Source organism: Ostrinia furnacalis, unplaced genomic scaffold, assembly GCF_004193835.3.
Source record: "Ostrinia furnacalis isolate ACB-3 unplaced genomic scaffold, ASM419383v2 OfSCF2049, whole genome shotgun sequence".
In the NCBI taxonomy this organism is placed as follows: Eukaryota; Metazoa; Arthropoda; class Insecta; order Lepidoptera; family Crambidae; genus Ostrinia; species Ostrinia furnacalis.
The window spans coordinates 565,639-580,667 of record NW_021132288.1 but is presented as its reverse complement, the minus strand read 5'-3'; the positions used below and the strand labels follow the sequence as shown (position 1 = coordinate 580,667).

General features: G+C 42.7%; 1 protein-coding gene across 1 annotated transcript in view; it reads right to left on the bottom strand.

The window, feature by feature from the left end:
* Positions 1–1,932: 1,932 nt before the first annotated feature.
* Positions 1,933–15,029, bottom strand: part of LOC114354435 (unconventional myosin-XV-like) — a 45,165-nt gene continuing 32,068 nt past the window's right edge. Inside the window, exons 3-11 of the mRNA XM_028306821.1 lie at positions 13,066–13,324; positions 12,170–12,324; positions 10,863–11,001; positions 9,993–10,121; positions 9,331–9,555; positions 6,694–6,972; positions 5,163–5,348; positions 4,441–4,597; positions 1,933–3,259 (exon numbers count right to left, since the gene is read on the bottom strand). Coding sequence (XP_028162622.1) covers positions 3,246–3,259; positions 4,441–4,597; positions 5,163–5,348; positions 6,694–6,972; positions 9,331–9,555; positions 9,993–10,121; positions 10,863–11,001; positions 12,170–12,324; positions 13,066–13,324 — 1,543 coding nt within the window. The 3' untranslated portion in view covers positions 1,933–3,245. The remainder of the gene's footprint in view (positions 3,260–4,440; positions 4,598–5,162; positions 5,349–6,693; positions 6,973–9,330; positions 9,556–9,992; positions 10,122–10,862; positions 11,002–12,169; positions 12,325–13,065; positions 13,325–15,029) is intronic.

The following is a 15,029-nucleotide window of genomic DNA, read 5'->3' as shown; positions in this document are numbered from 1 at the left end:
TACATTATAAGTTTCGTTTCGGGGTGTATCAATAAAGGTACCCGATGTTGGGTTTGTTTGTACCCAACCCACCCAAATTGGGATACTAAGCTCTGAAGCGAACATGCTAAACTGAAACCGGAACTTACAACTACTTACATTTTGTTTGTAAGTTACTACCTAACAGTTAGGGCCTAACTTATTTTTCTGGTTCTTTAGCTATTTCTATAGGCACTTGCCTAGTTAATTAAGATGCTCTTAAATGTCTTCTGAGGCCGTATGCAAAGTACCCGGGTCATACATGTCACGGCAGCCTTGAAGCGCATACAAAGGACGCGTTTTTACGCCGCGTGGGAAAAAACGCGCAGCCTTCGCGCCAGCTGATGCCTCCCATATAGGGTTGCTGACAGGGTCGTTGTACAGGCAAGATAATTTTCCTTGCAAAACATTTATGTAGGTATAGTTAGTTTTTGGATGCATACATGTAGGTACTTTGGATTATTTTTACTCAAGTTCCACTTAAGGGTACCTACCTACCATAAAAGGGTCGTTAAAGGGGCTGGATTTGGACTTTATGTGTAAGCAATGAATGTCTTTTAAATATTTCGTGTTTTTTTTTGATGGATGATAATCGTCTTAATTTTTGACAAAACATTCATATTCCTGAACTTAATTTCCACGATTTTTATATTGATCTTGGCCCTAGTTTTCCAACAAATTCCCACTCAGTTGTAGGCATCATTAGTAGGTACCTAATTTCTTACTTAATTAATGAAATTAAAGCCTGAGTAACGCTTCGGTACAACCCTGAGCGGCAAACAATACTGAATGCACTCCGCCGGAGACACGGAAAAAAGAATTAGTCACCGAAAAGTGGAAAACGCGATCTTCAAGATAAATGTTTTTATCGACGCAACGAACAAATTCGCGTTTTAACAAATTGCTATCGTTGTTCCGGTTGTTAGTAAAGTTTTATATGAGAAAAACCCACGGTTACAGTCTTCCTAAACAAATAAAATATTTAATCGGCCTTTTCCAAAAGCTTTGTTCGCATAAGTATGTAGCCGGAACAAAAAGTTTGTTAATTAAAATTTAGAATATTTGTAGCTTGACATTATTATTTTAATTGTTATAAAATATACCTATAAAAGATGATTTAATGAAGGTACCTACTTAACTTACCTATGATTGTATCGTTTTAAAAACTCGGCAGTTTAAGAAAGTGAATCGAGTAACTTTCTACTGAAAAAGTTCTTAACTCTTTTTTGTTTATTTCGCCTGTCTCTCGTTTTTGGTGGTTTACCAGTAATTAATTTATAGACTGTATCAAGATCGTTATGTTGAAATAAAGAGAGAAGTAACTTTTATCCGATATTAATTGATAAATGATTGCGCAATCATATACCTAGTTTCTGAATTTTGGCTTGTTACGATAATCATGAGCTTACGCCCATTTTAGGCTTCTTTTCGTAGTAATTTACTAACAGTTAACTAAATATTTTTTCTTCTTTAAATATCTTTTTGTTTTACCACTGATTTTAGTTTGTTGTTATGTCCTACATTCTTATCGGTATCAATTAATATTCTATTGTTACAAGTTTGCTAACTCTAGCAAAATTTTTTTACCATATTACAATGTAAAACTACAAAGAGTGATAAACATACATATCAGTACTTCCATTCTCATTTCAATAAACTTATTTGCTTCAGAAAAGAAATCTAGATGGCTAGAAAAGATAAAAGATTGTTAACAAAGTAGTGCTGCCTATTGCTATTGAGTATTCTTTGAGATAGTTTGCATTGCAGTCGTGTATGTATTATGTAAGCGACGTCTACCTACGTACGCAATTGCATATTTTAAATAATTCATTTCCCTAGTTGTTGGTATTAACTTGCCGTGTGTAAACATAAAAATATCTGGTAAAAATTCACTAAAAAAGAAAACAAAAACCATTTCAAAATAAAACTTTTATTGGTATCTACAATATAATTCTCGTACATCGAATATTTTTAAATATATTACATGACAAACTTTAAAATAAACATGACTGCGACCTTGCCGGTCTTTAGATAATTTCATACAAGGTAATAAACGTGCATCGAAACAATTCCCTTAAGTACGAAATAGACTTCAATTATTATAAATAGCACCTTTTGTTTAACTCGAGGAAGACAGTCACATTGATAAGGCACGGAGTAAACTATATTAAGTCGTAACCGAAGACTTGTATATTTTGTCGATGGAAATTAACAATACTATTCAATAATCATAATACGAATTCCATTCACGACAAAATGTATCGTCTCATCTACATAATTACAATAATAAACACTAAAATAATGTACTGTACCTACAAACGTGTTCATTATCAATTAATCTTTAGTAGAACTTGTTTAATGATTGAAGTTACCTAACGGTTGTATTGGATTTGGGAATTATTGCGACTATTTGTTTTAATGCAGATTTTATGTTAGGTAAACGATATAGAAATATATTAAAAGTAGATTCGTAAGATTTTATCATTCGATTTTGTTTTAATTTAAAGTTCTATATGTTTTGTATACAACAATATTATGTAAACTTGCATCTATCGAAATAATTTCAGTTCAAAACAACAGAGATTCATACAACTTTGATGGTGATTATACCTATTAATATATTCCAGGTTTATGAATTATTAAAGTATTCTTATAAAAGTTATATAAAAATATATGTACTAGATGATTAACAATTGCATTGAATCTTGATAATATTATGCCAAATATAATTACTAAAATATTGATAAAAATAATATCATGTTCGATGGTTACAGTTTTGGAATGTTTAGAATGACGCTAAACCTAAACTATTAAATGAAATAACATAATCCTTCATAATGTAGAATAAAGTAAACAATAATGATGACTAAAATGAAAATAGAAGATTTATTTGTATTGCATGCATTGTATGAACGCATTTATTTGAGCCCTAGCAAATCCTATTCTCATTTCAATCTGGTTTACATGCTAATACAATAATATACCGTTTATACTCGACACAGTCATAAGAGCCACTGTCTCTTTCGTTCGGCCCAGATTAGACAAGGGCGGCAGTCTCGCATCATGGCGTCATATAAGCTCTTTATTGTAGTCGAGTAGCGCTTGCTTGAGACTTGAGACCAACGATCGGACGGAATCTGTTGATATGGATGAGGTACACGAACGCTCTGCAAACAGCTGATCCAGAAATATACACTGCACATCTTATGAGATAAGACTGCGTCACCTTAGGAGCTGAACCCTGAAAGCAAAAAGAAAGAAAAGTTAGGAATAGTTATGTAATATAGAATTTAGAAAGCTTATTAATAGTTGCCCATGTTTCCGTAGCTTAGTTGCTCAGTGGTAATAATTGTGGTGGTAAGACTGATAAGTTAAGTCAGATACTTTTAGTGTCCAGATGCTTCTACTTAACACCATACAATGATCCGGTTTCCTGTATCCTAAAAGTTTGAAAATTTCGACGGGATTACCCAATATAGCCCAGGGTAGCTCAGCGGCCAGAGAAGTCACCTGGCTAGCTGTAAGTCGTGATGGGTTACCCATCTGAAGCAATCTATTTTTACCAAGTTTTTAAAACCTAAAGAACGCTGCGCTAACGCAGACATTTTGTGCGTCCAGTTGCTTGACACCCTTATTTGGTCCGAGTGTACAACATACAAAAACGGTTTTCTGCGATGATATTTACGCAGCCTGTTGTTATTGTTATTATGCTTCAACCACACAAACGCAGATCGCTATCGCCGGCGCCGGCGCGACATGTCGCGTGGACTGTCACGGGTCGCGTGGACTGTCACGGGTCGCGTTGAAGCTTTTGGCTGAGTTGCACCACCTAACTTTGACCGTAACTATTGCGGTGTTTTTTGTATGGAGTTTGACAGATTTTTGACGTTTGTCAAAGTTAAAGTAAGATGGTGCAACCCAGCCTTAGTGTAGTGTAAAGTCTGTTCGCCGAGAATTGATAAAAAAAATTAAATATCAGAGGTTCTAAACTCATTATAAATTGCGGCCCGCTAATTATTTTTGTCGATATAATGAAAAAGTTGGTAGATTATTTGGCCTAACCTTTTTTTTTGGCCTGGATTCTCGCCTCGGTTACAATTTAATTTTGGACTACCATTTATAAGAATGTTCTAAAAAAACCAATTATCTACTAAACGATTTCGCACTACTAAATCATCGTTCTCTTTGCCTCAAATCTACCAAAAAAGTAGAAATCTACTAAAAGTGGTCACGCTGTGGCCGCCGCCGCCCGCCGGCCGGGGCGCTTGACGACAGCTGCGTGGCTCGTACCATGGTACTCAGTGTGCGTTGTGACAAACGACGCCCGCCATACAGAATGCGATAATTAAGCGACAGTCGCTATTGCAAGACATTTCATAATATTTTTCAACTCTCGGCGAACAGACTTTAGTGTGTGCTCACCGGCGCTGTCGTGGCGCTGGTCGCGCTGCAGCGCCACGTACTGGCGCACGAGGCGCGCGATCTCGTGCGCCTGCTCCGCCTGTAGCCGCGTCACGCGCTGCTGCAGCAGCGAGCCGCACTTCACGTCCAGGAATAGCGTGCCGTCCTCCGACCGCACCTGAGGGGCAAAGATTCAGTTATTAGTTGTACATCTTGGGGGATGGGCGTACAACGGGATTAAACTATCGCTTCGCGTCAATAATATGTGCAATGGTGCGTCTAAACTGGGCGCACCATAAGGCGATTATCCCACTGCACCGCATTCCGCTGCGGTCCACGGGGCGACAGGTAACGCGCGCGTGTTTTCTATACAGCAGGCCCAAATCGGCATCATCGTGCAAAGCAGCATTGTGCTGCGAATGCACGTAACCTTGCGCTACGCGACGGAGCGCGGTACAGTGATAGTCGCCGAAGCCATCGTCACGTTCGTATTGAATCGGTCGTAAAAAGATATTGTGTTTCGGCACAGCTGAGAGTGCGTCGATTTTCGTGACACCTGTCAACTGCTAAAAATCCTCGCATGAAAAGCGAAAGGCTACTTCGGAACTGCGTAGTTTCGGGTCTATTGTCACCGTCGTGCTGGAATCTTGATATGCTTGAGAGGAATTTACATTCAAATCTTCGGATAACGTTTCTCAGAGTAATCCCTATTATGGTCACTTAGATTTGCCATTCATACGCACCTTCCTGGTGGAGATGAGCTCTGCGTAGGGCCAGTGCGTGTCGGTCTCGTGCGTGTGCGTGTGCAGCAGGTGCACGCCGCGCCGGTTGAGCGCCAGCACGTGCTCGCGCCAGTCCGCCGCGCCCGCGCCGCCCACGCGACGCACCGCGAAGAACGACGACCCGAATAGCGCCCAGCGGGACAGGACCTGCGATACACGTTAAAATCAAAATCAAGATCAAAAATATTTATTCAGTACTAGCGGCCGCCCGCGACTTCGTACGCGTGGATCCCGTTTTACCACCTTTTCCCGAATTTTCTTTGCTATAAACCTCACGGAGCCCGAGACCTTTCCAACGAATGCAAAACCGTGGAAATCGGTTCGTGCGTTCTGGAGTTATAGCGTCAGGGAGGAAAACCCGACTTATTTTTATATAGTAGATAGACCACAAGTGGCACTTATGAACGTCAATAGAAAATAAAAAGAAAAGGTAGCCCTTATGGGGCACTTTACATGTCTCCTTATCTTTTGGGCCCTACCAGCGCTTCAAAGTCAAAGTCAAAGTCAAAATTTCTTTATTTGTTTGGACTAATAAATAGTTCTTACAAATCGTCATTTTGCTCTTAAGGAGCCTCTACATGTCTCATAATCTTTTTACCCTACCAGCGCTTCGAGACCAACATTTGGCAAGTGCTGAGAAGAAGCGCCGCAACAAACTCAGTCACCACTGTCTGCCGGTTAATATAAATAAATAGAAATAGTAGTAGTAGGTACATTCGATTCAGGAGCAGTTCACTGAATTTACCATGCATTCTTGTATGGTGTATCTTATAAGAATGGGTATACAAGATTGCGTGGTATATTAAACAAGGTAGTGACGTGCTAATATCTAGACTTACATATTAAGATACTAGTAGAAATGAGACAAACATATGGCAAGTGCTGAGAAGAAACGCCGGAACACAAAATACAAATAGAGAAATTCTTTTTTCCATGTCTAATGGGGGTTCGACATACCCTAAAAACTTCACTGGTTGGGTTTTATTGGCGGTCAAGCTGTAGATCCTGGCTACATAGGAGTTGCAGCGGTCGGAAAGAGAGGTGGGAATAGTCCCGTTAAGTCCCGTTGTTCGACGAACAATAAATACTTAACTTTTCCTGTCTCTGCTCAACGTGCCCAGATTACATTAAACCTTTGGCGTGTGCAGCAGAAGCAGGTACCCTTCCGTTGCTATGTGGTAAGTATTAACGTTATGTGGTAAGTATTAACGTTATGTGGTAGGTATTAACCGTCAAAAAAAGTCGATTTAAGTTACATATAGGTAATTTTTTTACATAAACAGATTTTCCTTAGTGATCAGTAGGCCTAGGATACGCGAAGTGATAAGCCATTTTATAGACTTTGTCGATACATTTTGGCGATACATTTTGACGTCGATAAACAATATCATGGCGCGCATCCTTCAGCTGGTGGCCCTGGGAAGATTAACTTATTGCTAGACTTCGATGCTTTTATTGAAAGTCTTGTAGTATTTATCCAGCTGTTACATACCTGTAGCACTTTAGCTTTAGCAGCGGCCGGCGAAAGCGCACGAGCGTGCGGCCACTCAGCCGCAACCCAGTTGTGCCAGGCGTGCGCTCTCGGCTCCCGCAGCGCTAGCAGCGGCTTCGGCAGCAGGAACTTGAGGTCACGAGCGTGAGGCGCGTCGGGCAACGCGGCGGCGCGGTGTAGGAGTGCTGCTACTAGGGCAGCGTCTCGTAGCGCGGGCGCGGGCGGCGCACCGCCGTTGGGTAGTACTAGTAGTAAGCCTTCTAAGTAGTCTGGGGCCACCTGGGAAGGAAAATAAGTTCGATGTTACACATGAGATGGAAGTTTTAAGCGTTTCAGCTCGTAATGACAACTTCTCAAAATGACAACCGGAGCGCAAAATGTCCACTTCTCGAAATGACAACTTCCTAAAATGTCAACTTCGCTAAAAGACAACTTCTCATAATGTCTATTTCTCACGATGACAAATTCGTATTAGGTCAACTTCGCATAATGACAACTCTAGAAGAACTAGAACTCTAGAAATAATGAAAATAAAATATCAACAAGTAGTTGACATTATGCGAAGTTGACCAAATGCGAATTTGTCATTGTGAGAAATAGACATTATGAGAAGTTGTCTTTTAGCGAAGTTGACATTTTAAGAAGTTGTCATTTCGGTTGTCATTTTGAGAAGTTGTCATTCCGAGCTGAAACGCTTTTAAGGGCCCTCGCCCTCAGCGACTCGTAAACGAGCGACAGCGTTAGTAGCTAACGCGCGTTAGTCGCATTTGCAACGCACTACAGAAGTGATGCCAACGCGCTACTAATGCGCTACATCGCTATCGCATCGCTACAAAAATCGCCGTGGGGCCCTAAGTCCGGAGCGGGTCATGCCACATGGAGCTACAGAAGATGGAGTAAAAGGGGTGGTGTGCTCGCTGCATCTCGGTGGTGACGTCAAGGCGTTTTGCTTACTGTTTGTAGTTTAGTTACCTGATTGAAAAGAACTTATTTGTAAAACGGTGGCGCGTCAGTCCGGAGCGGATGGTACCACACAGAGCGGCAGAAGATGAGGTAGAAGGGGTGGAGCGCTCGCTGCAGCTCGATGGTGACGTCGAGCACATTCGTCACCCATCATAATAAGCGTTTGTTTAGTAAGTGTTTGCAGTTTAGTTACCTGATTGAACAGAACTTCTGTGTACAACGGTGGCGCGTCAGTCCGGAGCGGATGGTGCCACACAGAGCGGCAGAAGATGAGGTAGAAGGGGTGGTGCGCTCGCTACAGCTCGGTGGTGACGTCGAGCACGTACTTTTTCTCGCTATAGTGAGTTTTTAATTGAAATTGTAAGTTAAAATTACCTCATTGAACAGAACTTCTGTGTACAGCGGTGGCGTGTCAGTCCTTAGCGGATGGTGCCACACTGAGCGGCAGAAGATGAGGTAGAAGGGGTGCCGCGCTCGCTGCAGCTCGGTGGTGACGTCGAGCACGTACTCTTCGCTCGCTATAGTGAGTTTTTAATTGAAATTGTAAGTTAAAATTACCTGATTGAACAGAACTTCTGTGTACAGCGGTGGCGCGTCAGTCCGGAGCGGATGGTGCCACACAGAGCGGCAGAAGATGAGGTAGAAGGGGTGGTGCGCTCGTTGCAGCTCGGTGGTGACGTCGAGCACGTACTCGTCACCCGTCATAAGCGTTTGTTTAGTAAGTGTTTGCAGTTTAGTTACCTGATTGAACAGAACTTCTGTGTACAGCGGTGGCGCGTCAGTCCTTAGCGGATGATGCCACACAGAGCGGCAGAAGATGAGGTAGAAGGGGTGCCGCGCTCGCTGCAGCTCGGTGGTGACGTCGAGCACTCTCGTCACCCATCATTATAAGCGTTTGCAGTTTAACTTGTAAGTTATAGTTACCTGATTGAACAGAACTTCTGTGTACAGCGGTGGCGCGTCAGTCCGAAGCGGATGGTGCCACACAGAGCGGCAGAAGATGAGGTAGAAGGGGTGGTGTGCTCGCTGCAGCTCGGTGGTGACGTCGAGCACTCTCGTCACCCATCATTATAAGCGTTTGCAGTTTAACTTGTAAGTTATAGTTACCTGATTGAACAGAACTTCTGTGTACAGCGGTGGCGCGTCAGTCCGAAGCGGATGGTGCCACACAGAGCGGCAGAAGATGAGGTAGAAGGGGTGGTGTGCTCGCTGCAGCTCGGTGGTGACGTCGAGCACGTACTTTTTCTCGCTATAGTGAGTTTTTAATTGAAATTGTAAGTTAAAATTACCTGATTGAACAGAACTTCTGTGTACAGCGGTGGCGCGTCAGTCCGGAGCGGATGATGCCACACTGAGCGGCAGAAGATGAGGTAGAAGGGGTGGTGTGCTCACTGCAGCTCGGTGGTGACGTCGAGGGCGTACTCGTGACCCGTCATATAAGCGTTTGCAGTTTAACTTGTAAGTTATAGTTACCTGATTGAACAGAACTTCTGTGTACAACGGTGGTGCGTCAGTCCGGAGCGGATGGTGCCACACAGAGCGGCAGAAGATGAGGTAGAAGGGGTGGTGCGCTCGCTGCAGCTCGGTGGTGACGTCGAGGACGAACTCGTCACTCGCTATAGTGAGTTTTTCAATACCTATAGCCAGTTTTTCATTTTTGTAAGCTGTAATTACCTGATTGAACAGAACTTCTGTGTACAGCGGTGGCGCGTCAGTCCGTAGCGGATGGTGCCACACAGAGCGGCAGAAGATGAGGTAGAAGGGGTGGTGTGCTCGCTGTAACTCGGTGGTGACGTCGAGCACGTACTCGTCGCCGGCTAGAGGCATGGTGAGCGCGTCGCCGGCCACTATGCAGTATAGCGAGAACTCAGCGCGCTCCGCTTCGCTGGTTACGCCGATCTGTGGTTGACATGGTAAAGTCAAATCATGTAAGCCAGCAAAGATAATAATCAATACCAAAAAGATACATGCAAGAAAAAACCCCCGGGCTTTGTTTGAATTTATGATAACTACCTACCTATATCCTAAGATCTTAATCTCATACTTACATCTGTACAGGTTGCACACAGAAGCTCTGGGCTCAAGTATTTCGACTTGTATAAAAGTGGAGTTCAGATCAATTTGTTGGTGTCAAAAATTCCGGTAATTTTACAACCTTGATATTTTTTGTAGTTCTCCATTTATGCTAAACGGGTCTCTCGATAATATGACTTTTAAGTTTTTAACGGACAATATCAGCTCAAATTCCACATTGGACCTTCCGACCATTGTAATAAAGTTCAAAACACACTGCCAACTACATAGCCATCGCCCTGAAAGCTTTAACTGCTACTAACCAGCTCGCACAGCTCGTTGACGATGTCCTGCACGACGGTGGCGCAGCGCGTATTGACGACTCGCTCGGCGCCGCCCGGCAGTCTGTATAACTGACGCCTCGCTGACCGCCCCGCTGATACCGCTGTCACCTGATGTAAAACACAGTTTAACACGTTGCATGTCGTGTAGCTCACTGGTTACCTTGAATAACAAATGTTCCCATGAAACTAGTTATTCTCGAGGTCAAAGGCGAAGATGTTATTCCAACATTTCCAACCCTAGCGATCCTATTTTTTTTTAAAGATTATTAGTAACTAGCTTTCCGCCCGCGGCTTCGCCCGCGTGGAATTTTGTCTGTCACAGAAAAACTTTATCGCGCGCGTCCCTGTTTCAAAAACCGGGATAAAAACTATCCTATGTTCTTTCCCGGGACTCAAACTATCTCTATGCCAAATTTCATCAAAATCGGTTGCGAGGTTTAAGCGGGAAAGCGTAACAGACAGACAGACAGACAGACAGAGTTACTTTCGCATTTATAATATTAGTTGGGATTTGTTATTGACTACATTCCAAATGACCAACTTTTAACGTGCCTGTGGATATATTAAGAAGTAGGAAATGTGTAAACATCTGGCTTCCCCAACCCCGTCTAGACAAGAGAGAGAGTGGGGAGTGTAGGCCTAATTCTCACTTGTAAATTAGACGGGGTTTGTCCTCCTGAAGTGGAGACTGATGCCCGTTTTCATTATCAATCCCTATTTTTTTTTAAGTGAGCTCTACTATAGTAACACATATAAGATATTTTTGTCATAGGGGTTACTTAAATATTAGAGATTGATGGTGAAAACGGGCATAAATGACTTAATGATGGTAAAATTATTGGTTGTTACCTCCTCTACGCTGGGCACGTTCTTCCTGCCACCACAGCGTAAAGTCTTGCGCAGGTTGGCGAGACACACGGCTGCTGTGCCTTGGCACGGCCGCCGCCTGTCCGCGGCTGCCGCTGATAGGTATTCCACTAGGAACGGCCTGGGAACAACACGACACATTTTTAATTTTTTAACATTATTATCTCTATTAAAGTACACAGTTTCCACCTAACTTCGTCAAGCTCTTTGTTAGTGGTTTTAGATGAAAAGTAGACCTTAGTTTTAAAGTTCCTTCTATTTTCTTCAGGTAATAATCAGCCTTTCACTATTCTTTCTAGAAACTGTCATTGGACTTGGACTTATAGTTTTGGTCTAGATGTAGATCCTGCTTACACAGGAGTTGCAGTTGAAATATAACGTAATCTAGCTGGAAAACAATGGATGCTAAGCTGATTCATCTTCGTAGCCGCTTTTTTGATTGGTCTTAAAGTTTTAAACGACCCGACGAGATGTAGAAACAGTCGTTTCTTTACGAATCATAGCCTAAGTTTTGATGACTAGATCCACTTAAATACAACAGTCAAACCAGTGTAGAAAATAATATAATTGGTAGAGAAACATTTTTATTTTTATTTATTTATTTCCAAGTGACATAGTGTCCAATGTCCATACCTGAGCGTGTCCGAGCACGTGAAGTAGGCCGCTAGTATGGACATGCGCTGGCACGAGTCGGGCGCGGCCGAGCGGTTGGAGGTCTGCTTCAGCTGGCAGTACACCTGTAGTTCCAACTCAGTGGCAGTAGATACAAAACATAGGGCGTCCATACCTGAGCGTGTCCGAGCACGTGAAGTAGGCCGCTAGTATGGACATGAGCCGCCAGGCTCGCTGGCACGAGTCGGGCGCGGCCGAGCGGTTGGAGGTCTGCTTCAGCTGGCAGTACACCTGTAGTTCCAACTCAGTGGCAGTAGATACAAAACATAGGGCGTCCATACCTGAGCGTGTCCGAGCACGTGAAGTAGGCCGCTAGTATGGACATGAGCCGCCAGACGCGCTGGCACGACTCGGGCGCGGCCGAGCGGTTGGAGGTGGTCTGCTTTAGCTGGCAGTACACCTGTAGTTCCAACTCAGTGGCAGTAGTACGAGAACATAGAGCGTCCATACCTGAGCGTGTCCGAGCACGTGAAGTAGGCCGCTAGTATGGACATGAGCCGCCAGGCACGCTGGCACGAGTCGGGCGCGGCCGAGCGGTTGGAGGTCTGCTTCAGCTGGCAGTACACCTGTAGTTCCAACTCAGTGGCAGCAGATACAAGAACATAGAGCGTCCATACCTGAGCGTGTCCGAGCACGTGAAGTAGGCCGCTAGTATGGACATGAGCCGCCAGGCACGCTGGCACGAGTCGGGCGCGGCCGAGCGGTTGGAGGTGGTCTGCTTCATCAGCTGGCAGTACACCTCGTCGCGCAGCTCCGGAACAGAGTGGCAATGCTGCAAGGAATAAAGGTATTAGATGTTGATAAACTCGGGTTATCACAGACACAAGATAACGCGGTTGGTGGCAAAGGCAGTTGGAAAGACTTCACTCAACTTTTAGAGTTTCGAGCTTCTAAATTAGACCTTTCAACAAATTAAAAAACTGCCTTGATTTCCAGAACTAAGAATGAAATGATTTTGTAGACTATTAGTCAGTCAGTAGATAATTTGGGTTTCCGAGAGACCAGCTCTACTAGTCTAGTCTAGCCTAAACTAGAAGAATTAAACCGCCTCTGTTGTCTAGTGGTAAGACCACCTGCTTCAGACGCAGAGGTGCCGGGTTCGATTCCCAGTGGGGGCAGATTTTTCTGTTCGGTTTGGTTGGTGGTAGGGCTTGTTCTAAGTCCGCCTGGCTAGCTACCACCATCTTATCTAAGTCTGTCGCCATAACAACAATGTTAACAGCATTGTTGTGTTCCGGCAGTTAGAGGTAAGAACTAAGATAGCCAGTTCCTCCGTGGTTGAGGATTCCGGGTGAAGTTCACTTCCACCTTCGGCCTAATCATCACTTACCATCAGGTGAGATACAGGCCAAGAGCTCGAGTTCGTTGTGGATAAAAAAAAAGTAGAGAACACGAGACGAGAGAATGATTTTTGAAACCATGGCAGCTACATAAGATGGCACAGTCTTTAGCTAAATGTACCGTCGCCTGAACTACGAATATTACAGATTGGTCTGTAAATAGGGGAACGTACCATCAGCACAGTGTAGACGCATTTCACTTCAGTCAAGTCCTGGTGCATCGGTCGCTCAGGCGGCGTGAGGTCTCCGCAATACGCTCGCACGCACGTGAAACATTCCAGCGCGGGCGGCGCGAGCGCAGGCGGCAGGCGTAGTAACGGCGCGCGCAGCGGCGTCGCCTGCCACTTGACCACGTCGGTCTGTGCCTTCCATGTCCACTCGTTGCGCTTCGCTTTGCTTTTTAGCGAGGAGTCGGCTTTCAGGATTTCTAGTCTGTTGAAGGATAATGATAGTGAGTTTAGTCGTTGGAGACTACGTACAGTTAGTTCTTAAATTAGTATATTGGTATGCATTCCAGTTAGGACATCCAGAAATCCTGATAAAATAAGTACTACAGCGCAGTATAAACCTACCAGTATATATTCTTTAGGGATGTAAGGAGATATTTATCTAAATGTTACACAATATAAAATATACACCACTACATTTTTATCACCGAAAAATTTTTTTAACAGGTTATGTAGAAACGTGTGAAAAATTTAACACACAGCTGGGTGGGTCACTCCGCTGTTCGCTAGAGTAGTCGAACGCGCTCGCATATTACCCAGATCTGTCTGTCTCGCTCACGCCTCGACCACGCTTCCAGTGTTATTATTACATACTTAGCTAACTTAGACCATGTTGAGTTCTAATAAGTGTTACATTATCTTACGTAAATAGTGCTAGCGACCCTAGTAACTTTATTTAACTTTTTTTTGCATAAAATAGGATCAGTATCAATAACTCATTAAGTTCGGTGATAAAAATTTAGTGGTGTAGGTATACCAGAGGCTATCATGCTGAAAAAATAACCTTTCATGTTACCAGATGGCGCCCAACGTGGCACGCGTACAAAAGTAGAATTTATTCGAAAAAAATATTAACTAAACACACAACCATTCGTTGTTCATAAATAATATTGAAGTCAATATTGACAAATTGTTAGTGAGAATTTGCGCCTCATTACCCACCAAATATGAATGTGCAACATCAGGCGAGTTCATGAAGCAATAGCAACTCATCGATTGCGTTTATTTGATTAATTATTCGATTATGAAAACTAAATCAATGTTCTTTGTTGCCAACAAAATACATCCGCTACCAAAATATTCTGTTGCATAAGAGCACACAGTATCGTTACACTTTGTATAGTTTTTTTTTGTTTTCGTCTTATTTATTTGTATGAATAAAAATATAATATACTGACCATTTTAATGAACTTAGATGATGAGATATGTGATGAATTGATGTGTTTTCCAATACCTTAGATTTGTGTAAGTGTAGGAAATAATACCTACTCGTATTATGTAAATTACATAATGTGAAATTGCTCTTACATTATGCCCAGAGCCAAATGATGCCGTCCGAAGTGAAATAATCGTCTTTTTGCAGCATCATCACATAACTTCAGATATAAACCTGCTTAATAGCCAATTACTTACGCTATTAAAAAGTAAGTCGATGACTTTGAAAGCGACTTCTTTAAACGCACAATTACCTACTTAGTCTTACAAATCCTGCATCTTTATTAATCATCACAACTGCCACAAGAATTAATATGTAGATATTTTTTCAAATAATGTTTTTAAATTAATGAAAATCTGTAATATTGATTGATTGGATAATAATATTACTTATTGAAGTAATACCAATGTAAACATCTTGCAATCCTAATTGTAAAATTGTTTACTATCCTGAAAAATGTTTTCCGCTACCTCCACCTACTTCAAGTCTCCATGTTTATACCGTATAGCCTGACCAGGAACATAAAAACCCTGGCATAGAGGCGCGTCAATTGCATTTGATAGTGCAACACTGAGTACAGTCGTACCTGTGTTAAATTAATAGGCTAACTTTATGTATCAGGATTCAGGATTACGGGTTAATTTGATATTTTCATAAATTAACGAAAACATATTATTATAAGTAACCTGGTTTA